At 39.4% G+C, this 26,365-nt stretch overlaps 1 protein-coding gene across 3 annotated transcripts in view; it reads left to right on the top strand.

Moving 5' to 3' along the window:
• The window catches only part of GABRB1 (gamma-aminobutyric acid type A receptor subunit beta1), a 406,197-nt gene extending 389,346 nt beyond the window's left edge, over window positions 1–16,851 (top strand). For 2 of the 3 annotated variants that reach the window (XM_028166073.2, XM_057546217.1), the window contains exons 8-9: window positions 1,991–2,229; window positions 16,507–16,851. In XM_028166073.2, the coding sequence (XP_028021874.2) occupies window positions 1,991–2,229; window positions 16,507–16,851 (584 nt within the window). Of the gene's footprint in view, window positions 1–1,990; window positions 2,236–16,506 lie in introns of all 3 variants that reach the window. The other variant, XM_007180747.3, reaches the window with a different exon arrangement.
• Window positions 16,852–26,365: the final 9,514 nt, after the last annotated feature.

Genomic DNA, 26,365 nt, shown 5'->3' with positions numbered 1-26,365 from the left:
TCATCTCTATTTGTTGAGTATATAAGGCTCACAAAGTCAAGTGCTGGCAGCCCCTTATCAACCTTTGAACATTACAAGACTAAGGAAAGTAGACATATAATTTATCGTATCATACACATGTATCTGCACATATTATTTGAATATGAACATGAATATGTGTATACGCTATGGTTAAAGAAAAAACATCAGACAGTGTCTACAGTAGGGAATATGAACTATCAAGGTCATGAATTGTGGCTCTCTTTACACATCTATCCTCAAAGCTAATAATATTTTGATTAGAGGTGTCAGCATATAGAGAAGCTGAATAAACCTGTTCTTTGAAATGTAAAACCTAAGGTATTTAAAAACTTATCTAAGTGAAAAAGACATTTATTTACTAGCCCTTCTTGCTTAAACAATTTAAGCCAAGGAGTAGAAGCAGAAGTGGAATTAGTAGATTTTAATGAATTATTGCTTCTGTACAGAACATTAGGTAGAATTATATTAGGGGAAATTTAAAACTTTATTCAAAGAAATAAATAGGACCACTCATGATGGCATTTAATATCAGTCCAGACATTTAAACTTATCACTGATCTGAACTATTTTAACCTTTTGTATGGTAGTTCTGACTTCCTACTTTATCTGTTCTCCTGAAGTTTAGTAGTCAAATCAGGGAATCTAAATAGAATAATCTGACTGGCAAATGAGTGCTAAACTATTTTCTTCCCTTTTCATTTTCTAACTTCCATTCCCTTTGCCAGTTCTCCTTTGTCTTTAATATCCATTTCACATTTCCAATCTTTATTTTTAAGGACCTCCGTCAAGTTTCACGTTTTACTTTTTCATCTCTGCTTTTATTTTAAATGCCTTTGCTTCATACCTCCTTGCTTTTTGCCGCTAGCTGGGTGATCTACAGCAAAATAACTAATCTCAGAGTTTCTGTTTACTCAGCTATAAAATGGGAATTATATACCTGCCTTATCACACTCAGCAGGCTGTTATGACAGCCATATAATTCATAGCTGTAAGTGTTTAAAACTGTAAAAACACTATACAAATGTGTAATATTAGTATTACAGCAGAGTTTAGTATTAGATAGAAGTATCACTTCCTATTTTTCCCAATTATCATTTCATCACCATAATCAACACAAAATATTATACAGACACACAAACATTATATTGTTAAGAATGCCATATTTAACAAAGTAGACAAAGCAGAATCTTCCTTTTAAAAAGACTACACTCTTAAATTTCTTTAACAAGTTGAATTTTTAGGAAGTCTTTTCCTGACTCCGGGGAACTAATTCATTCTAGTCTCTGGAATCAAGGAACTAGAGGTAATATTTGAAAAAAAAAAAAAAAATCAATAAGATTATGTTATATTTTAAAATACGTATATCAAATACTTGATGCAAATCATGAACTTTCTTATTTGTTTCTTCTTTTCATGTTGACTCACTATGAATGATGCATTATAATTTTAAAAGACCGCACTGACCCTGTGACCTGGGTGTATTACAGTTGCATGTGATGAAATAGGTCTCCTCAAACTGGTCACCAACTTTCAGTTCGGTAGTGACTGCTGTGGTGATTAGTATTACAAGGACAGATTTAGGAGGGACATGACAGAGACGCTGAGAGAAGGAAGGAAAGAAGGAGGTGGCATGTAGCAGAATGAGGGACATTTGACAGTAAGCAGTGGGCATATCAATGAGATTTGTGTATTTCCCTCTACTTTTCTTTTTCCTTTGTGCATTATTTTTAAAAAAAAAAACAGTTTTCAACCCAACACTCACAGAGCATCCCATTTTATGATTTACTTATGGACTACGTAGGGAGCCTGCAGCTTTGTCTTTCAAATTGTCTGCCCTTTTTGCCCCGTGGTTTATTGCATTACTGCCATCATTCTGGAGCACCAACAAGAGATCGGCATCTGTCCTCTCAATCTTAAAAAGGGAACCTAACAAGTGCGCTCAGCTAAGCTGTGTCTTTCTGTTTCATAGGAATCACCACGGTGCTGACAATGACAACCATCAGCACTCACCTCAGGGAGACCCTGCCAAAGATCCCTTATGTCAAAGCGATTGATATTTACCTGATGGGTTGCTTTGTGTTTGTGTTCCTGGCTTTGCTGGAATATGCCTTTGTAAATTACATCTTCTTTGGAAAAGGCCCTCAGAAAAAAGGAGCTGGCAAACAAGACCAGAGCGCTAATGAGAAGAACAAACTGGAGATGAATAAAGTCCAGGTAATATATTAAATATTCTTAACAATCTTCTTCTGAAATTCAGCAGCAGCATGGTGCCCAGAGCTCTCATAACAGAAAAACATTATGAAATATTCGTTTATCTTTAAGAAGGCTCCAACCACCCTTCATTTCACATATCTGAAAATTGACAATTGAAGATGTTAGGTTGAAGTTTACATAGATTAATAACATACCTGGGCCTGCAACTCAACCCAAAGTCCATTATTCTTTATTTTAAACTATATAGTTGTAAAACTATACAGAAAAGAATAATTCCAGATCTACTTAATAAATAAATGAGAGAACTAAAGTGAACAAACTCTTACTCCTAAGTGGCAATGAGGCACTATAGCATGGTGGTTACAACCACAGAATGGAATCAGACTGCTTGGATTTAATTCCCAGGTCTGCCACTTACTGGCTTTAGAACTTCAGACCAATCAACCTATGTAACTCCTTATCTAACCTCTGTTCTCAGTGTCATCAACCATAAAATGGAGATTACTATAGTATACCTATCTCTCAGTTATCAAAAGGACTAAATGAGTTTTGTTACTTCTTTTAAAGTCCATTATTTGCAACAATACCTAGTACATAGTAAGAACTCAATAAGTATTAGCTATTATTATATACAAGACACTGTCAGTATTTCTCCTTTGCTTTTCACTGGTAGATCTTATGACCTGTGTTCTCACTGTGCATTAAAATAACGCTTTGTTTATTCTTTTTAAAAATCCCTATAATCTCTACTTCTGTGGCATTTTTCACTGAAATCATTTGACAATTATGTGCCTTGAAATACTGGATCCACGACAAATTGTTTTCAAGATGGCACACAGGGTGACGACTCAAATATTCACTCACGGTTCTGAGCATTGGGGGTACTGCTCTGAATGAGACGAAGTTCCTTGCTCTCATGGAGTTTAGATGCTAACGTGGGAAGACAGGCAGTAAACAAACAAGCAAGTGTCGAGAGCATAATTTCAGGTAATAGGAAGTGCTACAAAGAAAGTAAAACAGAGTAATGGGCAAGAGAATGTTTGGGGTCAGGTTCAAGGGAACAGGGAACTTTGACCAGGTGATCAGGAAGACCTCTTTGAGGAATTACCATTTGATGTGACACCTAAGTGATGAAAGCCGCAACCGTGCCACGTCCATTCTAGGCAAAGAATTGTGTGACGTGTTAAAGGACTGAGAGAAGACCAATGCAGCAAGAACATAGGAAGTGAGGGAGAAAGAGAATAATTTGAGTTGTGGCTGGAGAATCAGGCAGAAGTCAAATAATGAATCTTCAAGGTGTTTGTTCATGCTCTTTAGTAGGATATCAAAATTTGACAAACACTGTCAGGTAATTAGAAAATTACAAACGAGGAAAACATACAGATTCAGCCAAACGGGCAAAATTCAAAGCAACACACTCAAATAAATTTATGCTCTTGTATAAAACACTATGGTCAATGCTATGGGAAAAGGAGTAGGCATGATACTTGCCCTTGAGAATCTTCTGATCTGGCTGGAAAGAAAGTTATGAATGGATTATAAAATAAGACAGGACAGCATTTATCTTGAAGAAAGGTTGAAGCTTCCTATTATCTGATTGTAGCCATACCAGCTTTAAAAGTACTTTAGCAATAAAAATAAATTTCTTAAAGGAAGGGCTTCCCTGATGGCGCGGTAGTTAAGAATCCACCTGCCAACGCAGGGGACACGGGTTCGAGCCCTGGTCCGGGAAGATCCCACAGGCCGCGGAGCAACTGAGCCCGTGTGCCACAACTACTGAAGCCCGCGTGCCTAGAGCCCATGAGCTACAACTACTGAGCTCACAAGCCACAACTACTGAAGCCTGCACGCCTAGAGCCTATGCTCCACAACAAGAGAAGCCACGGCAGTGATAAGCCCACGCACTGCATTGAAGAGTAGCCCCAGCTCACCGCAACTAGAGAAAACCCGCACGCAGCAACAAAGACCCAACGCAGCCAAGGATAAATAAATAAAGATACTTTAGCAAAAAAAGTATTTTAAAAAAGTACTTTAGCAGTAGTCTTCAAGAGCACCTCTTTTCTACTCCCATTCCCATCTTAAGTGCTTCTAAACCTACTAGCTGGTCCTCTGTAGAGCTTGGAATGTGCACTGATATATCATGACGAAAGACCTACATAGATAAAGTGGTGTAGGTACACTGGTAGGAAAATTCAGAAAATATGTACTGGATAGACACTCAAAGATAGGTTGAATTTGGAGAGGTAAAATGAAGAAAACAGGGCTTTTCCATTGGCTAGAAAAACAACGTTGTCCAGAGTCAGTAACTAAATGGAAAGGTCGGGCAAACTGAAATCGAATTATTCAGATAAAGTAAAGAGATTATAAAACAAACTTTAACCAAACTCTGGGCATTTGCCTTGATTTCACCCTAGGATATCAGAGAACTGTTCTAAGGTGCTAAGGGACAAATAAAGGCTGGAGGAAAGCCTCCTATTCCATATGATATCTAGATGCATAATATATACTGCTCTGAAGAGGCCTTAGTGACTAGCTAATAGATAAGTAGGATGTTCCCATCTAGCTGATCTTTATTTTATAAGCAGTTTGTTTGAACAACACTGGGCTTAAACAAAGTAATGTTTCATTGGATCTCAAATCAGGAAACTTTATTCCAGGTGAATTGACTTTATTTTATTGGAATTCCAAGAGAAAGCATAGAAAAATCCCTGAACTGTCAGAAGATGAAACACATAAAGAAAATAAAGATGTAGTTTTATCCATGGAAAGCTAGACTAGGAATGCCAGAGATGCTTTTCACAGAAACATAAATAGACAACTTTATGCCAAAATTCAAAAACAGATCACGTGAAGAAATGGCAGATTAGTTTATATCAAACTAACCCTCCTGGAGATTAAAAATTATAAACCCTGAGCAAAAGTTTTAAAAATCTGCTTGAAGACATGGAAGAGAAACTGAAAACAAGCAAAAACTAGGAGAGAATCAACTCTCCAATGAAGGGAACTCCACTGTGTGAAATCAGTGTTTATACAGCTTTTCCCCTGAGGCCAGGTGCCAGTCTAGGGGCCCGTGGGACAGTGAAACATCTGCCAAAAAACTGCAGTTTTATTGATCTGATAAATCAGAGCATGGAGCTTGATACTTCAGAGTTCCTGGAAATTTTAGGAAGTGAAGCCACAGGAGAAATTCAAAATCCCATGAATCGTTGGTTGATCCCTGAACTACACATGTACAGGTAAAATGCCAAGAAATCCAGAAGGAAAAACAACAACAACAACAACAGCTGAAAAGCTGAAAAAAAAAAAAAAAAAAGGAATGAACAGAGATTTCAGCTGTTACCCGCCATATGGAAGTCAAGGTTTGGAGTTTGAATCCAGCATTTAGGACTGGTTGGTAAATACATTAGGCTTTCCACTAAAACCCTTAGGAGTAAAGACTAAGTCACAAGAATAAGAGATTCCCCTTGAGTTAAGGGAAAAACTAAAATAGACTCACTCTAACAACTCATAAAACCAAGTCTACACATTCTAGGGGATCTAGTAGTAATTTAACTGCCTTTGAAAACAAAACCCAGCAATCATCAGGGAAGATAACAAAATCCAGTCTTTACAGTGCATCATCAACATGTCTAGTACAATAATAAAAAATTCCTGTACATGAGAAGAAATAGGAAAAAATGCCCATAGTCAAGAGAAAGAAATTTAGCCAAAAAAACAGACCTGCAAAAATCTTAGATGTTGGGTTAAAAGATAAGGGCTATAAGTAATAATAATAACTATAATTAATATCTTTAGAAGGTCATAGGAATTAGCCAAAATATCCTAAAATAGTGAATGGTTAAACAAACTATTGTACATTCACACTGTGGGGTACTAGCCCAATAAAAAGTAATGAACCATTGATACAGGCAACAACTTGGATGGATTTCAAGGGCATTAAGCCAAGTGAAAAAAGCCAATCTTAAAGATTATATACTGTATGATTACATTTATATAATACTCCTGGAATAACAAAATTATAGAGATGAAGAACAGATTAGTGGTTGCCAGGACTTAGTGACAGTGGTGGGGAGAGGGAGATGGGTGTGACTGATCATAAAGGGGTAGCTTGAGGGAAATCTTTGCAGTGGTAGAATAATTTTGTGTCTTGATTGCAGTGGTGGTTATGGGCCTCTAACATGTAGTAAAATTACATAGAACTATACACACTATACCAATATCAGTTTCCTGGTTTTGATATTGTACAACAGTTAAGTAAGATATAATCAATGGGAGAAACTGGGTGAAGGGTACCTGGGCTCTCTCTGTGCTAACTTTGCAACTTTCTAGGAATCTATAATAATTTCAAAATTAAAAGCTTAAAATAAAGTCCATAGGAAAAGATTAACATAATATATGAAGAGATGGGAAGTATCAGACTAGGATTTGAGACTATAAACAAGAGCCAGTGGAAATCATAGAATTGAAAATTTTATTAGATGGATTAGAATCAGATTTTATACCACAGAAGAAAAAATTAGTATGATTGAAGGTAATATTGGCCTTCTCTCAATTTTTCCATTGTCCCAGTTCTTACCGTAATTGCTACTACCTCAGGAATGCCTTAACTGACATGTCTGCTGCTGGTTTATATTTTGTAACCCTGTGATTTGTTCTCATGACATCCTGTGCTTTTCCACCTTAGGACTTACCACAATATAGAGTATATGTGTAATTATTTTATTTGTGTAATTATTTTTGTAACCTCTATCTCTCTGCTAATCTCCAAGCTTCCCAAAGATAGGCACCAGGGTCCTTGTCTATTATGTTTATTGTTCTTTCCTTGGTGGTTAGAACTGAGAAAATACCAAATAGGAATTTTTTGAATGAATGACTGCTAGAGAGGCCTTTTTCATTCAAGATGAGTTCTTAGATACCACACAATATATTGAGTGTTACGTCACAATGTTTTATAAAATTCTTATGTATTCATAATAAGTAAGAAAGGGGGACTATCTATAGTCCATTTTAGCTTCTTCTCCAAACTTACTTACTGTTTCTATCACTTTGATTTTTGATATTTTTTCAAGCATACTTTCTATCAACCTCTGCTATTCTTTCTGAATCACAGTGATATAGCATCAGATAAATACAGTCTCCCAAAAAATGTTATGGATAAGATTTTATAAACTTCTTCATATTTAGATGGAATAATAATAGACCAGTACTATCTCAAGGAAATTATAATCATGCCTGTAGCTGCTTAGCTTTTCCAGTTCCTGACTTCCTTATCCTATTCTAAAACCAGGGGCTCAGGCAGACAATGTGTCAATAACAAAGCAAGTGTATCACTTCATCTGTTCAGTGCATCATCTCCAGCAGTAAAGTTAGTGATGTAACCTAAGTGGTATTTAAAAATGTTACCCCTGGTTAAATTTAAGAAATAGAAAATATTATATTTTTTCTTTACTATAATGGTTAGATGATCCTCCCCTTTCCTTTTAGATGCTTATAAACAGTTGGATTCAAATGACATATATGTTCTGGTTGGTCCCAGACCATTTTTATTTGAGGGATCCCTAATATCGGCCTTGGTACCCTAGTGCATAGAGTGGCGTTGATCATGTATCACACATTACTCTGATAGCCTTGGCTGGGCAGTATTGTCAAGGGTATCTATACTGAAGCTTCAGAAGTGCTTGCTTTGTCTTGATTTATATTTCCACCACTGCACTGAAGCATCTTTTTATATGAGTACAGGTGCTCAATCCAGACATTAGGAGAGTTTCAACCTCCAACGTGATAAAGACAATAGATTCATAAAACCCTCAGGTATCATTTGAAGCTACAGATGGTATTTAGAGTTTTGAAAGATAGATTACTCAGTACAACTAAGCTGTAAGTAAGCTACTTCAGGGCCATTTTTGTACTAACCTGGAGCAAATATAGTTGTATCTGCTGGCCACAGTGCCTGCCCATTTGCAAATAGATCCACCTAAGATGGAATGGTTGCATGGGTGGTCTGTGACCAGAGACTGACTCAAAATTATTCTAAGTCATGGGAGACACTGGTGAAATCTGCTGAAGAGTCATACTCGATGGGCAGTTGGAAGCCCAAAAGTCAAGAAAGAGAATTTTTCCCTTCAGAACCAGATGTTGATACTGTAATCTGACTTCTTTTCCTCCCATTCCTATTCTCTATGGTGAATCATCTATACCTTCAGACAACTTTCTAAATGTAAATAAACACTGTATTGTGATTAATTCCAGGATACAAAATGCATGTGAAAATAGTCTTCATAAATGTAAACAGCTCTCTCAAGTCTAGCTTGGACCAGCTTGATACACATATTAGCCTTTGAGCCTGGGCTCCACCCCACATCACTGTCTTGCCATCAGCCTTTAATGCAACTTTAACCATTCTGACTTAGTATTTTGGATTCTGGAGAAATCCAGGCAGGGCCTCTGATATCTAATGACGGCCTGTGTTAACAGTTCATGAACTTCTTTAGCCCTCAAACCCCTGCCCAAATCTGGCTTGGTCCATGTTTTGTTCTCTAGTCGTGGCTTAATTTAGGTAATCTTCAGGGCCTTCAGCAACCTAAGAGTCTAATTTTCCTTTCCAGGAATCTCAAAATCTCTCTCTCTCTCCCTCTCTCTCTCTCTCTCTCTCTCTCTCTCTCTCTCTCTCTCTCTCTCATCTTCCTTCTGGCATCTAGTCTCCAATTTCTCCTATACTCAAACAGATAGGATTCTTTTGTGAATGAGAGAGAAATCTAACTTACTGGCTTAATAAAATCTAACTAGCTTAAAAAAAAAGAGGGGTGGGGGAGTTTTTTGGCCCAGATGTTCAAACAATGTCATCAGAGAGCATATCTTGTCATCTATTTTTTTTTTAGTATCTTTATTGGAATATAATTGTTTTACAATGCTGTGTTAGTTTCTGCTGTATAACAAAGTGAATCAGCTATACATATACATATATCCCCATATATCCTCCCTCTTGCATGTCCCTCTCACCCTCCCTATCCCACCCCTCTAGGTGGTCACAAAGCACCAAGCTGTCTCCCTGTACTATGCAGCTGCTTCCCACTAGCTATCTATTTTACATTTGGTAGTGTATATATGTCCATGCCACTCTCTCACTTTGTCCCAGCTTACCCTTCCCCCTCCCCGTGTCCTCAAGCCCATTCTCTACGTCTGCATCTTTATTCCTGTCCTGCCCCTAGGTTCTTCAGAACAATTTTTTTTTAGATTCCATATACATGTGTCAGCATACGGTATTTGCTTTTCTCTTTCTGACTTACTTCACTCTGTATGACAGTCACTAGCCTCCACCTCACTACAAATAACTCAATTTCGTTTCTTTTTATGGCTGAGTAATATTCCATTGTATATATGTGCCACATCTTCTTTACCCATTCACCTGTTGATGGACACTTAGGTTGCTTCCATGTCCTGGCTATTGTAAATAGTGCTGCAATGGACATTGTGGTACATGACTCTTTTTGAATTATGGTTTTCTCTGGGTATATGCCCAGTAGTGGGATTGCTGGGTCGTATGGTAGTTCTACTTTTAGTTTTTTAAGGAACCTCCATACTGTTCTCCATAGTGACAGTATCAATTTACATTCCCACCAACAGTGCAAGAGGGTTCCCTTTTCTCCACACCCTTTCCAGCATGTATTGTTTGTAGACTTTTTGATGATGGCCATTCTGACTGGTGTGAGGTGATACCTCATTGTAGTTTTGATTTGCATTTCTCTAATGGTTAGGGATGTTGAGCTTCCTTTCATGTGTTTGTTGGCAATCTGTATATCTTCTTTGGAGAAATGTCTATTTAGGTCTTCTGCCCATTTTTGGATTGGGTTGTTTTTTTTTTGATATTGAGCTTCATGAGCTGCTTGTAAATTTTGGAGATTAATCCTTTGTCAGTTGCTTCGTTTGCAAATATTTTCTCCCATTCTGAGGGTTGCCTTTTCATCTTGTTTATGGTTTCCTTTGCTGTGCAAAAGCTTTGAAGTTTCACTAGGCCCCATTTGTTTATTTTTGTTTTTATTTCCATTTCTCTAGGAGGCGGGTCAAAAAGGATCTTGCTGTGATTTATGTCATAGAGTGTTCTGCCTATGTTTTCCTCTAAGAGTTCTATAGTGTCTGGCCTTACATTTAGGTCTTTAACCCATTTTGAGTTTATTTTTGTGTATGGTGTTATGGAGTGTTCTAATTTCATTCTTTTACATGTAGTTGTCCAGTTTTCCCAGCACCACTTATTGAAGAGGCTGTCTTTTCTCCATTGTATATTCTTGCCTCCTTTATCAAAGATAAGGTGACCATATGTGCGTGAGTCATTGAGAGCTAATGACTGACAGTGACATCACAAATGCGGTTGGTTACAGGAGCGGGATGGGCAGACGGAGGTTGTGGCTGTGTGGCTCTCTGTGCCCTGCAGGTGAAGGCAGCTGAGCACACTGGACAGCTTCATTCATTCGACTGTAGGCTTCTGGAGGGCAGCCCGTTCCGTGGCCAGCACCACTTCACTTGGCTTCCTGCTCTGTACTTCAGAAGCACTCAGTAAATGGGGATCTAACTGAATTGGTTAACAGTAAGGAAATCACTTTCTGTTTGCAAAGTAGATTGAGCCCAGAGGTATTTCTTAACAGGGTTTTAAAACTGCCACTGAAAACAAGATTATATTTTATTCCAATTACATTGAAATGAGTTCTGGTATATTTCCCTATTGAAAATATCCAGAAGAGTTCAGTTCAGTGAGTGACAACATTTTTCACAGCCTAAGGCATTCTTTGGATATTTTGGAGGCAGAGAGAAGGGGAGGGTGAATGAGATGGGACGGGTGGGAGAAAAGTGAAACCCAAACTAGGAAATAAACGTGTACATTCACCTGGCGTTTCTACAGAGGGAAGAAATACAGCCAGCATGTCAGTGTTTCCTGTAACAAGTACTGTACCTTGTTAGTCACCCTCCTGATTTTTGACATCCCCTTTGTATCAGTCAGGGTTCTCCAATGGAACCAACAGAAACAGAACCAACATACACGCAAGAAGATATTTATTTTAAGGAACTGTCTCGTGCAGTTGTAGAGAAAGCAAGTCCAAAATCTGTAGAGTGTGCTGAAAACTCAGGCGGGATTTCTGTTTCAGGCTTGAGACAGAATTTCTTTTCTGAGAAACTTCAGTTTTTGCTCTTAAGACTTTTAAGGGTTAGGATGAGGCCATGCAGATCATCAAGCTGAATCTCCTCTACTTACAGTAGCTGATTGAAAATGTCAATCACATCTACAAAATACCTTCACAGCAACATCTAGACTAGTGCTTGACCAAATAACTGGGCACCATAGACTAGCCAAGTTGACACATAAGATTAACCATCATGCCTTTTTACCCCCTGTACTATCATTCATTCATTCAGTAGATATTTACTGACTGCTCCTATAAGTGCCAAGCACTTTTCTCAGGTCTTGGGAAGTAGTGGATAAGACAAAGTCCCTGCCCTCCTGGAGCGACACTCTAGTGGGACATTTGGGGGAGGAACCAGTTGGATAAGAAGAGAGAGGAGGGGGCTTCCCTGGTGGCGCAGTGGTTGAGAATCTGCCTGCCAATGCAGGGGACACGGGTTCGAGCCCTGGTCTGGGAAGATCCCACATGCCGCGGAGCAACTAGGCCCGTGAGCCACAACTACTGAGCCTGCACGTCTGGAGCCTGTGCTCCGCAACAAGAGAGGCCGCGACAGTGAGAGGCCCGCGCACCGCGATGAAGAGTGGCCCCCGCTTGCCGCAACTAGAGAAAGCCCTCGCACAGAAATGAAGACCCAACACAGCCATAAATAAATAAATAAATAAACAGATAGATAGATAGATAGATAGATAAATAAATAAATAAATAAATAAATAAATAAATAAAATGTGCCCATAAGACACTGTGGTCAGTGGCGAGCAGTGAAAGAGCCTGAAGTGTTCCTCCCGGAGCTTGTCTCCCGGGGACTGGGGTGGCAGGTCTCTTCCTCTACGGCAGCATGAGGGGTGGGGAATGATTATCTCACTGAACAGTTATTCCAAAATCAGCAACGCTTTAGGAAATCTGTTAGGCTGTGTCTGCCCTAGAAATCCAGTGTGTCAACACTTTCATTTGCCTCACTTCCTTCTGTTTCAAGATTTGAAAATCTTTGATGTCTGGATCATGCCCAACTCAGATGTCAATATTTCCTTGTTCAATGAGGCAGCGTCACCACTGCAGGTGCTGAAGCAATGCCCAGCATGGCTCCTTGCTGCTTCTGAAGACGCGAAGACACACTGGCCACTTTCCCCATGGATATTATTTTGGGAAAGCCATGCTGACTGTGGATATCAGGATCCCCTGGGTGTCCTTATATGGCTGAGGCAAAGGGAAAGCTACTCTTCTCCTAAGGGCAGGGGTTAAGGAGAAGCCAACCAGAAACTTGCTGGTGTCAGCAGTGACGTGGTTACTACACCCCCACCTCACCAGGCAGCAAAATCTTGGAGGGTGGAGGACGAAATTTCATACCTCTGAAGAAATCACACACACATGCACACACACACACACACACACCCTGTAACACCAGCTTTTAGGAAAGGTCCTAGACTATGTAGGAGAGAGAATGGAGATGGGCAATAACAGTTGTACAACATTCCTTATTTTTCCAAATAAAGAACACGGTAGTGTTGATTTAACTATACAGTAATGAAATCAGCTTTCATGGGTAACTGCAGAAAGGGAGTCATTATTTTATATGTCAAACCACTTAAAGCTATGATTTCTAGTTGATGACAGAATAGTTAGAGGGATTTGCACAAACTAATAAACCTCATGCTATTTATAAGTACCTCTGAGCCTGCACCAAGGTTAACCAAAATATCTTAATAAAATGTACCTTGTTTGTCATGACTTCTGCTTAATGAGGAGCATCTCTGTGCTTCATTGGCTAATTCTAAATTCTAGCAACTTGTTTACTTAAGAGGGATTTCATAATAATGTAACTTAATGATGCATACAGCACAGATCAAGTGATTCCGTTTTACAAGTATTTTCTTCTGCCTGGAATATTCTCCATAAGCAAAATCTGCCAAAAATTAGAAACAAGCCCTTGAGATTACCTAGTGAAAACCTTTCATTTATGGATGATGAAACTGAGTTAATAACAAAACCAGGATGAGAACGCAGATTTCAACTCCCAATCCTGTGTTCTATCCTCTACCCATCCTTTAAGATTCAGTACAAGCCCCAGCTCCTCATGAAGCCTTCCATGAATCCCAATGATTTCTCACTCTTATGCACCCCTAATCATGGTCTATACTGTATCATTTAGCATTTGGTTAAAAGTCTTGTCACTTTCAATATTATGTCATATTCTTGTATCTCTAAGGAGATTATTATCTCAAGGACAAAATCCATGTTTAAGGATTCTCTTGACCGTTCCACAGTACCTAGCAAATCAAGTGCATCACCTAATCTTCTAACTTACTTGTCTCCTCTCTAATGAATCCAGGACTTTGCTCCTTGTCACTTCAACCCTACTGTCCTCTTTAGTAACATAAACTTCCATATGCATGACTTTTTTAACCATAGATTTACACTATATTATACATATATATATATATATATATATATATATATACACACACACACACACACACACACACACATCCTTGACAACTAGCACTGTAGCTGGCTCATAGTAAGCAGTCAATAAAGGTTTGGAGAGAGAGAAAATTCTTGAGGTCGCTATGATCAGGGAAGGTACACAGGTACACAGAGGAAGTAAAATTTAAATTGAGCCTTGAAGAAAACATATTGATTAATGTGCAAAGAGGAAAAAAATGATACTTGATACAAAGAGTATCCTATGTTTGAATTCCAAATTGGGTACTTATTATTTGTTAAATCTTCGGCAATTTACTTAACCTGTCTGAGCCTCGGTTTCCCCATCTGCTGAACTAGGATAATATTATAGATTTCATAGTGTCTGAAATATAACTGATAAATTACGCAGTAGGATTCGATAAATAGTAGTTACTAACAACAGTAACAAAAATTAATAATAACTCCTTGAATAAAGAAACCAGTAGATGTCCCGAGTGAGGGCACAGTGGGTAGCCTAGTTAGACTACAGCAAAATGCTTCACAGAGGGAAATGATGATAGGTGAGAATGGAGGGACAGAGGCCAGATTCAGTCACCATTTCTTTCTCCAACCAACTTGAAGCTTAAAGCTATCAACTGCTTCACTAAATTCACTGCAGGATGTGCTGATGGCTGAGGACTGTGAAGTGGTTCATTCTTAGTAAAAAGCACATGGGCAGGGCTTCCCTGGTGGCACAGTGGTTGAGAATCTGCCTGCCAATGCAGGGGACACGGGTTCAAGCCCTTGTCTGGGAAATCCCACATGCCGCGAGAGCAACTAGGCCCGTGAGCCACAACTACTGAGCCTGCGTGTCTGGAGCCTGTGCTCCGCAACAAGAGAGGCCGCGATAGTGAGAGGCCCGCGCACCACGATGAAGAGTGGCCCCCGCTTGCCGCAACTAGAGAGAAAGCCCTCGCACAGAAACGAAGACCCAACACAGCCAAAAATAAATAATAAATAAATTTTTTAAAAAAAGCACATGGGCATTGAATCAGACAAGACATGGGTTGTAATCTCAGGTCTGGCACTTACTGGGGCATAAACTGGAGGTGGTTTGTTGTTGTAAGTATTAAACAAGTAATATATGTGAAGCATCTACCATAATGCTAGGCAGATGGTGGACACTCAATAAATCTTAGTTATCTCATCTGCGATGTGTACCACCATCACATCTCACCCTTTGTACTTTTCTTTCTCTCATTTGTCTTTGCCTCTTCCCAAGCTTTTCTCCAGCTCTTTGTTTGTCACCAGGTTCTTTGCTTGCCTACCCAAACCTAGGGCTTTCAACAAGTGTTTACTGAGATCAAGGTCAATAGAACGCATTTAAAAGCACGGAATGTAAGTCGGGCACTGTGCTAATAACTCTAAATTTAAACACAGCTGCCTGTATTGTCCTTAGAAGTACTTCAAATTCATTTGTATGAATGAGCCATGTCCCCTCCAGGTAAATCATCAGCTTGCAAAGGTGATCAGCTTGAAGTTAAAGCCACATCGGAGGCCAAAGGTACTCACGATTCCTACAGTTCCAAAAGTGTTTATCTGGGCATAGCATAGAGAAAAACCAGGAAACGCGGGCTAGGTATCACTGGAATGGTAGGAAGCAACAGTGAACAACAGTGGAGACACAAAAGTCAAAGTATAGCCAGGCATGTCCTTTCAACCCATGCATCCATCCCACTTCTGGCAATTTAGCCAGAGGAAATAACTATGGATATGCACAAAGACTTAGCTAAAAGGTTTTCTTTGCAGGCTTGTTTATTTAATAGTATAAAAGTAAAGCAAGCCTTAACATCTAAAAATAGATTGATTCAATTATGGTTTATCCATATAATCTATGAACACACGCTGTCACAGAGGAACATTTATTAATGTGGAAAGCTGACCAGGCTATACTATTAACTGACAAAAGCAGATTGCAAAGCAAAATATACTAGGTGAGCCTGTGTTTTTAAGTATATATGAATTAAAAAAAGACTGGAAGTTTAGCAAGATATTAAAAATAATCGACACTGAAGGTGAAATTATAAACTTTTACTTTTTATTTTTTGTTTCCTGACTGCTTATAGTTTTGAATGTTTCCATATATCACTTTGTAACAAGAAAAAATGCCACGTATATAAACATATATATGCTATTTTTTCAAATACCTATGGCATTTTTGTTACAAAATATATGTATATATGTAATGTATTTATATGGCTTCGATAAATGGTAGTTTTTAAAAACAAAAATTACATATTTTATATATAATATATAAAATTATATAATAATATATATTCTACACACACACGTACACACACATACTGTTTTATGAGTGGAGATAAATGATAGATGGATGAATAGATGGATGGATGGATTAGATTAGCTAAATGGCAGATGGATGGTAAATTAGATGATGGCTTAGATCATAGATAAACAGTAGATAAGACGGATTGATAGATGATGGATTCGATACATAGACGGTAGATAGATAGATGATAGATAGGCAGGTAGATAGATAGACGTCCAGGAGGCGCACAGAGCCAGATGTCTAGCAAGACGGTGTGTACGGAGCGCCACGCAGTATCAACAGTTACAGGTTAACCAAAACGCGCGAACGTCCGGGCAGCTGTGCCTGAGCCCGTCTTTTCTCCGCCAGGTGGACGCCCACGGCAACATTCTCCTCAGCACCCTGGAGATCAGGAACGAGACGAGCGGCTCGGAAGTGCTCACGGGCGGGAGCGACCCCAAGGCTACCATGTACTCGTACGACAGCGCCAGCATCCAGTACCGCAAGCCGCTGAGCAGCCGCGAGGCGTACGGGCGCGCGCTGGACCGGCACGGCGCCCACAGCAAGGGGCGCCTCCGCAGGCGCGCCTCGCAGCTCAAAGTCAAAATCCCCGACTTGACTGATGTGAATTCCATAGACAAGTGGTCCCGAATGTTCTTCCCCATCACCTTTTCTCTTTTTAACGTCGTTTATTGGCTTTACTATGTACACTAAGTTCGGTCCCCGTGGTTCCTAAACGACTACTTTCCTCTTCTCTTAGTTTTTAATCCCACAGGTCCCCAGCAGCGGTACTGCTGTGCTTTTTGAGGTAAGAGATTCAGTCATCCAATTGGTTTTAGGTCTTGCATATCAATTTTATTACTGCACCATGTTTACTTCAAAAACAACAACAACAAAAAAACTCTATTTTTTTTTCCAGTCTACTGTGGTCCAGGTTATTGGCTCTTTCAGAGCTCTGTTAATTGCCATGTTTACAAACAAATACACACAACGAGAGAAATTAGACAGGCAGATCTTTAGCAGTTCTAGCCGCCCTGGATTTGATTATTTTTTAAGTGAAAATGAAAAGAGGACCCAGCTCTCTGTGCGCATGGCTTCCTGGTCAACTGTAACAATCTCATGCTGCCAAAAAACGACACAATTTCCAGGATCTCAGAAGACAAAACAAAGCCATTGATAAGTTACAGATTTCCAGGAAGAAGGGAGAACAAAAAGGAGCCTAGAAGAGGAAGGAAGACTCCCCTCCACCCTCAAGCTGCCCCAGGTCCACTGTAGGAGGGGGTCCCAGCTCCACGGAGGAAGCGGGAGAGACTGGCAAGTGCTGCCCCAGGTTGTGCAAGCCCGATCTGCCACCTTCACCTCACCTTTAAACTGGATATTCTGAAAAATGCTTCTTTCTCAGACTTCCAGGCGGATTTAAAATTAACATTAGAGTCCAACCTGGCAGCCACTGGGAACATTTTTCTTTTCTTGTTAAGTATAAGGAGTTTGGGGGGCAGTGACCATTTTTAAGCTATTTCAGATGAGCAGCCCTGAACTTATTACTTCCTTAGCCTGGAATCACTTGACGCTGTGTCATGAAGCCATGGCATCACATTGCCCTCGTTCCTCCTTTAGAGAGATTGAGAGGAAGGGGGGCAGGGGCAGGTGGGCTTTGAAGAAGAGGGTGGTAAGAAATTTTTCCTTGAGAAAAATATTGTCCTTTCCATGAGGAAGGCGAGATTTATGTGCTGTGAAAAGGGTGCCTGGGCAGTTACCTGAACTGCCAAATCTTTAATCAAATAGTATATATTTCTTAGCCTTCCAGAGAGCAGTATCTAATGGTGACAAGGCAGCTGCACACTGCTAGTTCCTCGGCTAGCATGTTATGCCTCTGCTCTCTGAGCTCTGCATTCCAACACATGAAACGAATGCTTCAGGAAATGCACATATACCCCTTTTGGTATCATGCTCCTTCAACGCCAGATTTCTACTTTAAAGAAAACCTTCAAAACAGCAAAACCACAGAATAACATCACTGAGCCGTCAAACATTTACAACAGCTCTGAAAGTACAGCCCTTGTCTACAGTCGTTACTGCTTCTGCCTTATCTCTGCTCATGGATTACTTTGCTCATCTCAGAAGGGGGATCCCTCAAGAGCCCAGCACACAATTCTAACCATATCCAACCAACTAGAGTTGAGGTTCATCTCATTTGATGTCATTAAAGCCTCGTTATTTTTGTGTATGTGTTCAGCCTGAGCATATAAGAATTCTATGTGTTCATTTTCAAGACTGAGTGAAACCCAGAGTTGGCCAAACAGTCATGAAGGCAATTTGGGACCTCATCTATGGATGTGATATAAGAGTTGAGGTAATAATAGGGATGATTGCCTCTGTTTGACCATCTGGCTTTCTCCCTAAGGTTGTGATGAGGGCCCATGTTTACAATAGCATCAGCTGCTAGAGATTATAAACTTAATTGAAAAGAGGAAGCTGAATTTCTACAGATAAACCCAAGGAGAGTTATGAGGTGTTCTTTTAGAAAGCAAGAGGAAAAGAGAACCCCCAAATAAATACATGGTTATGCTATAGCTAATGTATGTTAGTAAGAATATAAAAACCCTGCTTTAACTGGAAAAATTATCTCAGTGGTTTTATGAGAAATGAATCGGGCATTGGGACCAAATTTCATTTAAGTTTTCAGTTGTATAATCACAGTTTCCTGGTCAAGGAAATCTCCAGCCTCTGGGGATGAAGCAATCCATTTCGAAACTCTGTTTAGTTAGTTCTTTGGCAGGGTGAGATGCTTTTCCATCGTGAAGTGCCCAAATAGAGTAGAACATGGCCATACCAATGATTGTAAGGTCAATATTCCCAGTGACTACCCAGGAACCACTGTGTAGCCATTTATTTTGAATACAGGAAGTGAGGCTTTTGGCTGATACCTAACAAGAATTAATCATTCTGATGTCAAAACTCTTTTAAAAGTTTTTAAGGATGAAATGCTAAATCAGAAACAAAGTATCTGTTGATCTGTGTTCCATAACAAAACAATTTCTCTTTATTTACCTGTTTAGATCATTCTTCTTGGAGAAGATTGAGTAATTTATAGTTTTATTACTATTATCTTGCCTTAAAAGTCTAAAGAATTTGATGCTTGTAGTTTTAGATGTAAAGCATCTCTGAGAGAAAAAGAACATTTTGAATTCTTATCTTCTATCCTTTGTAAAATGTAAAACTAGTAAGTCTGAATCTACCATCAGGCACGAAATGGTGTCACTGTAGGCCCTCCTGGATGTAGACAGTCACAGCTAGCATTATACAAATTGTGTTACATAGCTCCGGTTTTAGAGGCAATGGCAGCCAGAAAAATGGAAAAGCTGCCATATTTCTAATTAATAACCTCTGGCCTCACTTCCTTCTTCCGGACACCTCCTAGCCAAATCCTCCCCAATCTCTTTCCAGGCTGAACAGTACACAGAAAAAAATCCTTCCTTCTCTGCCTCTCTACCTTGTCTTGCCCAAATTGATGACATAAAACATAAAAATTGCTAGACATTCTTAAGTGCCCTCAAACTGGTCCCCATTCCTGAAAGATTCAGATCGCTACATTTTAGAGGGGTTACTGTTTAACCATTTGGGGGTTGTTTTCTTTTAGCCATGGAAATAGCCATAATCTCCTGTATTAACAAAGTGGCAGCAGAGGCTGAAAACTGCACGGACGCACTCTCTTATGCCACAGTCATGTCCAGGGGACCCCATGTTCATAGTTCATAAACTGTGAAATAAACTGAGTCTTAGACTTAACCTGTATAGACCCAGCAGAAATCCCATCATTCATTTGACAATGATGACTTCACACTCATTCCAACCAGTCATGTTTCTTGACATAAAATATCAGGGGTGACATGTGCATTACACTCACCAGCTTTGTGAGGCCAAGACCCAGGTAAAGACATATTTTTGGCTTGAATTATCCAGGATTGTTGCCCCCATCCTCTCCATTGCCAAATAGAAACAGCAGACTCGTTGGTAATTCTGCTGACTAAAGTGTTTTCACATATACCATCTTTATTGTCCGTTACAGTCAATGACGGATCTTGACAATGCAAAGAGAAAATGTGGTGCAGAGAATAAAGTTTGGTTTATGGATCCAAGGATAGGCTTTCCTTAAAAAGCATTATGTACAATACACGGAAATGTTGACCAAATTCCATCTTTCTAAAATCAATGACTGCTTTATAAATATTCATTTCAGAAAGAGCTCAATCAAAATTTGCCAAGCGAAACAAACAAAAGATCTATTTATAATGTTAGAAGGAAAAGATCTCCAAGATTTCTTATATGGACAGTTTTGAATAGTATTTTACAAAGGGTGATGTGCTACATGTTGTTTTTTTTCCCCTAAACAAATATAATCAAATATTTATCCCAGGAGGGAGGGTAAAGGAATGTGCGAGCATTTGTTCATGTTGGTTCATCAGCAGTTACTGGGATGAGGAGGACAGAAAAACAAACAAAAATAGCCGTTGCTTGAAAGCAAACAGTCAACACAGAGGTCAAGTTGTTAATGGAATGTAGAATATTATGTAAACTTCCTTGTAAATTCTGTACATAGTTCATGGAACTGTTCCCTGTGGCGTGGTGGTCCTCAGCTTCTGGGTGGATGTTTGAAAGATATGAGCATTGTAAATAATGTAAGCTTACAAGGCACTCGCTTTTATTCATGAAGTGAAATGACTAGTGATTTGGGCCCAAACCAGAATCTTTTTTAGCTCTTGCTCTTTCTCTGACATTGTGTGTGTACAGTTGTGTAATTCTGCCAGGTGTCTGTGATCAACTGCCTCATGCCTCAACCCCACTGAAAGGGACTGGAGCTACCAAGAAGTCTGCACACCCGTGGGGCTCAGGAACAGCACACCAGCAGAGACAGGAATCTTAACGAGCTGCTCCTGGAACCGTGCCATGAAAAGTTTGACATGTTTTTATCAGTCACGTGTGGCTACTCAATATTCAGATACCAAATTATCCATGCTGTTGAGGGGGTCAAGAATAGAAGACATGATCAAAATCCACAGGGGATCCAAAGCTTCATTTGCACCAATAGCTTTAGCTTGTACCTTCTTTCCTTCCACAAGTTTTCCCAGAACTTCTAATAAGAATAGAAATGGATGGATGGTTGATCAGGGTAAACAGTCAAGTGCGCAAACGATGGGAAGGAGAAAAGGAGGAGATAGCCAACGACATTGATAACACCAACTGGCTGATTCATGCCTGAAAGATCCAGAGGTGACCATGTCACCGTTTCTGAAAGGTAAAAAGAAGTATTGGTATAAATGGACTGGGTATTAAGACAAGTATTTTTCAACTGGGGGCCTGGGATATGTTTGGTATGTGCTAGTTAAACTTAAAAGAGAATCTGGCAATTAAATGTTCTCAAATATATTTCTCCCAAGTCCTGGTATTCTTGAAAAAGTCTTCAGAACGGTGGGATATTATGCCATAAGATGTGTTTCCATGCAGACTGGCAGTCCCAGAGAGGGTGATGGTATCCACAGAAATTCAGAAATTCCAAGCAAATAGGGAAATAGATTGGTTTCTTAGCAACATTTGAGAGTCATCAATGTCTTTCTTGCAGGTAAGAACTTAGCAAGGCAAGGCTTTTATTGCCAGCATTTTAAGTGCCAGGAGCGTGCAGGGAGCCATCACTCTAAGACATTTTGGCTCCAAAATGTGCCAACTAGGGTCCACAATCAATTGAGTAAGAAAAAAGCCCTGTTGGAACTGATCAAGTCAATTTCTAGGTCCAGAACACATTGTGCTTTTGCTTAAATCCTGCTTTTTCCAGATAACTGAAATCAACTAAGCTGACAGAAAACTCCACTGTTAGAGGCTGCAATTTCACAAACATTTGAAAGGAAATCCTTTTCAATAGAAGAACTGCAAACCAGAAAATACTAAGTTCCTGGAAGGATAAGCATAGTTTTGAGTTTGTTTTTATTTCTCCAAAGTAAGAACTTCCTTATTCGAACTGAAGAGATCTAACAGTTGTTTGTTTTGTTTCGTTTTTCCTATTTCAAAAAGTCCTTGGTACATCAAGGGACTGGCAACCATTCCTGATTGGCCCCTAGATACTTTGTCCACCCTGGAGCAATCGGCACTCATCACCAAGGCTTCAGTAAGAATTCGGTGTGGGAAAAGGAGGTATCTTTCTGAACCAGTTGGCAAAGAAAACCATTCTCATACCTGCATTTTCTCTACTGAAGACCACAGAAAAATAAATCAATAAAAATTATTTCATAAAAGAGAGGCCAAATAACATTATGCATTTGCCTTAAGTACACAGGGTCAGAGATTCACTAACTTAAAACAGCCCCAGTTAGAAGCCAAAGGATAAATAAGAGCCATCAGTATTGCTGTCTGGCTCCTACTTCTCCCTGGGTTTCCTTTTGAAGAAAAACAGGGAAGGGGGAACATTTTCCAATATAATTTTTTATAGGTGAAAACTATTCAAATACGATATGTTTAGGCATTTTGCAAGTTTGGCAACGTAAAATAGATTACCTCTTTTGTGTTCATTCCTTCCTGGCACCAAACATCATCCTGACTCATGCCTTAACCCAATGAAATCAATTCATTTACTTTTCCTTTCTCATTTCTAAACCTCGTAAGCTGTCTTGCCCATGAATAGCAGAAAGCTTAAGCTTCTTTGGACTTATACTGCATATCTTCAATTGAATCCACAAAAACAGTGAATTTTAATAATTTCCCTAAATTCCTACTCCTATTGCCTTTAACAGAACTTTAGAGGTAGCTACTGTATAATCACAGGAGCCTCTTCTGAACTGCCTTGGGTTATTTTTCTTTTCTGCTTTTCTGTCCCTTATATACAGAATACACATGTTTACCTAAACCTTCTCCCTCCCAGTCTAATTCAAAATGAAATGGAAATAAAAGTCATAAGCTCAAACCTAAGAAAATTACATTATCTACACTAAAGTTTGATGATAAGACCATCTCCTTACATTATAGTTGTAATGTGGTGAATTCACACTGTATCAATCCTTTTTCGTCAAACTCGTTTGTGCACTTCTTCAGTCTTAATTGTATACCATTTAAAAATCTATTATTATTCCTCCCAGAATGGCTAATCATTTACACAGCACACCATTAGTTACAGACTGTCCTCTAGGAACTTGACCTACTTCATCCTTTCTGTATCTGATTCCTATTACAGATTTCCACTTCTATGCATTACCCTACCTACTCCTCCTTAACCTTCTAGCAGACATTAAATATAGTTAGTAATTGGACAGGTCATAAGGCAAACTGTCTAAATTGCCCCTATAAAATATGTGGAACATCTTTTTCCTCCAGACAACATTTCTATATTTAGAGAACAGAAAGTTCTCTAAACATATACCAAGCAATGTGCAGCTTAACCTTAAAAAGTTAACTATAAATGAGCTGCGTGGTGGGGAGAAGGAAATTATAGTGAACAGCAGACACCTTGGAATTAGGATTTTGTGACCTGGGCTTTATGCTGTCACTATCACAGCCCAGTTGTGTGACTACGGACATTCCACCAGATGACCTCCAAGTTCCCTTCCAGTACTAAATTTCAAAGGGAATTTTAGAGAGGTTCATTTGTGTAGGAGATTACCAGAAAGATACAGGAGTCCCATGGCCTCTGTTAACACAGCCCCACAAATGTAGTAATATTCCTTGTTGCATGTCTTTGGGAGTAAGCCATCTGGGGTAAAGTGAACTGAATTCAAAACTTGTTCACAGTCCTCTAAAAATATAGAGAGAACATAGAGTTAAATTTTCAGGCAAGTGGCAAAAAAAATTTTTTTATGATTTTAGTAATGGTCTACACTACAATATTTCCCTTTAAAAGCACTGGAGAGTCTCAGATAACATAATCATCGTGGTCTCTATTTTCAGATATCTGAAAGATGTTGATCCCTTAGACCATTCTCTCTAACTCAGTCAGGAATGGCCATGGAATGCCCGTCCTGAGTGGAAAAGCCAACTTCTACGCAGCATCTGAGCAGAAATGCTATCGCAGTGCCTTTGCATATTCCTTCCCATCCTAGACGCCACCACTGTCCTGTGTCCTGTAAGGGGAACAGCAGGTATGATTGAGCTCTCAGGCAAGAGGCAGCCATCCATCTATTGGAAAAGATTCCAGGTCTGTTATCCACTCTCTCTGCCCCCGCTTCTCCCACCTCCTCCTATCCCCCACTTAAATCATTAAATCTGTCAAATGTTTTAGGCACAGCTATGGCGAAACTGAAAGTTTACTTATTAAATTGCAATCAGCATTTCTAGCTATTCACATTTTTAAAGATGCATCCTAGTGTCTGAACAAGATCCCTAATGAGATTCCTGCACACAGATGTTCATAACTTTTTTTCCCTTTTTTAAAACGTACCTTCCATCTCTAAACTTTCATGATTCTCCTGAGAACCCCTGACCATTCAAAACTGTTAGGAGAGTGCCTGGAAATTCCTCCCTTCCACCATAGGCCAGTCTATGAATGAGATGGTCTCTTTTTTTGTAGAGTTATCCTAATACTCTGCCCCTCGACCTCACATACCCCACAAAACCTTCCTATGTGCAGATGTATTCATCACTCCTCTTAAAGTAGTGAGCTAATAGTTTTCTTTTTCTGGTTTCCCACACTTTTTTCCTAGAGATGGTTTCATATTTAATTTCATGTTTTTCAAAACAGAGGAAGCATTCCTAAGTCTTCAAATTTTCACCAAGTTGAGATTAGTACTTACTAATATGTATATCAATTAGGATTTACTTAAGTGCAAGTAACAAAAGATACAACTAAAAGTAACTTTAACAATCAAAATGTTATCTCATATAACAGTAATTTAGAAGTAGCGTAGTTACTGGGTTAATTATTTCAATAGCACAATGATGTCATTCAGGACTCAGGTCCCTCCCCTAACCAGTTCTTAACTTTGTATGTTATCAGCAGCCATTATGGTTGCAAAGTGGCTACACTTATGCACTCATATCAAGTGGAAGAAATAAGGGAAAGCCCTGCCTTGGATTTCTTTTTAAGAGCAAGGACATCTTTCCCAAAAAACTCCCTCAACAGTCTTCTCTGTTGTCCCATTGGCCAGGGTTGGATAACACATCCATTCCTGAACCAGCCTCTGATAAGAGGAATGGAGTTATCATGATTGGCTCACAACATTAACCCCAAGCTGCCCAGTGTCTGGGAAAAAAGGAGGTGGGGTGGGGAATATGTTAACAAAAAGAGGGAAGAATGGCTTTTGGGTAGATATCCAACGATGACTGTCACACATTGGTCTAAGGCATCAAAAAACACTTTCCCACACATTATTTCCTGGTTTGACCTTCACTACAATGCTGTGAAGTTAAGATGACAATACCAGTATCTAGAAATAGAGGCTCAAACAGGTTAAATGATTTACCCAAGATCTGATAACTAGTCAGTGATGGAGTTAGTATTCAATCTCAGTTTTTCTTAGCTCCAAAGGCAAAGCTTTTTCCACTCTACTACACTGCCTGGATTTAATCTTTTTACCCTGATGATCCAGGTTGTGGGTAGTTCAAAGATGAGTGGAGAGTAGGAGAAAAGAGAGTGATTTCCTCTCCCAATATCTCCATACTGTGCCCAGTAAACACTCTTGCTCTTTTTTGTAATCCTTCTCCATCCTTCCTCCATCCTCCACACACAAGTCTTTCATTACTCTCTTGAGGGAAAGTGTAGAAGGAGTAGCTTGTACAAGATCTAAATAGCCTGAAGTGTGCCCCAGTTTGCCTGAGATAGTGCCAGTGTGTAATTATCAATAGAAAATTTCACTCTCAAAATTGTCCATTTAGATAACGAGTTATATAGTCACGCTAATTATGAGGTCTCATGATTCCCATACCTGGAGGATATGGGAAATATTAGCAAGCTAATATTAACACCTTGGAGAAAATATCTTGGCTCCCTGTGAATCTTTTATTCATGACTGACCTCAGTCTTCTCCATCCCTCGTGCTCACTTCATTTCTCATTGTTCCCCTCACTCAGCTTCAAGCAAGCTAATCCTCACACTTTCCCTACCCTTCCACTGCAGCGGCCACCTATCATCCCAAAATGTTCTCGTTGCTGTGCTTGAATTTTTACATTTTATCTCCAGCTCAGCCTCCTCCTAACTCCTCCCTGATGGAGTATGAATCCGGCCAACATCAGCCAAAAAGCCATCATGAGC

This window comes from Balaenoptera acutorostrata, chromosome 5 (assembly GCF_949987535.1).
Source record: "Balaenoptera acutorostrata chromosome 5, mBalAcu1.1, whole genome shotgun sequence".
Lineage (NCBI taxonomy): Eukaryota > Metazoa > Chordata > Mammalia > Artiodactyla > Balaenopteridae > Balaenoptera > Balaenoptera acutorostrata.
The sequence above is the reverse complement of the archived record's forward strand: the minus strand, read 5'-3'. Positions and strand labels throughout refer to the sequence as shown.